The 957-nt window shown below is 68.3% G+C and overlaps 1 protein-coding gene across 1 annotated transcript in view; it reads right to left on the bottom strand.

Annotated features, from left to right (window-relative positions):
* LOC103252448 (protein crumbs homolog 2) overlaps positions 1–957 on the bottom strand; it is a 28,085-nt gene that overhangs the window by 20,929 nt on the left and 6,199 nt on the right. The window contains exons 3-5 of the mRNA XM_021709109.1: positions 815–952; positions 638–702; positions 107–218 (exon numbers count right to left, since the gene is read on the bottom strand). Coding sequence (XP_021564784.1) covers positions 107–218; positions 638–702; positions 815–952 — 315 coding nt within the window. The remainder of the gene's footprint in view (positions 1–106; positions 219–637; positions 703–814; positions 953–957) is intronic.

Below are 957 nucleotides of genomic sequence, written 5' to 3'. Positions count from 1 at the left end.
CGCGCGCCCCTCCGCCCCTCCCCCACCCCTGCCTCCGCTCAGGTCGGGCCTCGGCCTCCTGGGAGAGGGGCCAGTTCTGAGGGGCTGTCCACGAGTCTCTTCTCACCTGGCGGCGCCAGCCGCCCTGTCCTCGGTTAGCGCCCACCCCCAGCCCGTCTCTCCGCCCGGGCCTCTCCCCAGCCCAGGCCTGCGTCCGGGAGCCTCGGACCGTCTCATCTCTGCCCGGAAGCCCCAGCCCCGCCCACCGGGCTTGCTGCTCCCACCTGCACCTCGGCCCCCCATCCCTGAGGCCCACGCCCCACAGCCAGGCAGCCACCAGCCCCTGTTGGCTCCCCCCACTCCTCCGTGCGTCTCGGCCCCATCCTGCCCTGGGCAGCCCCTCCCACCGTCGCCCTCAGGATCAGATCTAGGCCCTCAGCCCTGCACCACGTGGCCCCTGCCTCCCTCCACCCTCACAGTCCCCTGAAGCCAAACGGAGCTTCTTCCATCTCTCCGGTTTGGCCCTGAGCTTGTTTGCAACTCCAGAAACCTCGCTGCAATCCCAGGCAGTGGCTGGCTAGGCGCTGTAACCAAGCAAGCTTTTCTCGCCCCTGTTGGGAAGTCCTTCTTGTGGTCTAGCCTTACAACCTCCTGCTACACACGACGTTTGTGCTTCTCCCAGCTGGAGAGGGCAATGGGGCTTGAGTGGAGAGGAGGCGTTCTCTGGGGGCACAGGAATCCGGGTCATCTCAAAGACACTACGGCATAAAACAACTCTGTCCCTCCTTCTGCAGCCCACAGGTCCAGTGGCGGAGGCCGAAGGGGCTTTCCTAACACGAGCCACGGGCCCCTGCCGACGCATCCCGGTTCGGCCCCATTCGGCGACCTGGGCTCGGCCCACGCAGGCCCGGGCTCTGGGCTGCGTCCGCGACGCGGAGGGCGCCGTGCGGGGACGCGAGGGAGCCCGGGCGAGCTCGA

The sequence above is a fragment of the Carlito syrichta genome, unplaced genomic scaffold, assembly GCF_000164805.1.
Source record: "Carlito syrichta isolate Samal-C Ts95f unplaced genomic scaffold, Tarsius_syrichta-2.0.1 Scaffold158891, whole genome shotgun sequence".
In the NCBI taxonomy this organism is placed as follows: Eukaryota; Metazoa; Chordata; class Mammalia; order Primates; family Tarsiidae; genus Carlito; species Carlito syrichta.
The sequence above is the reverse complement of the archived record's forward strand: the minus strand, read 5'-3'. Positions and strand labels throughout refer to the sequence as shown.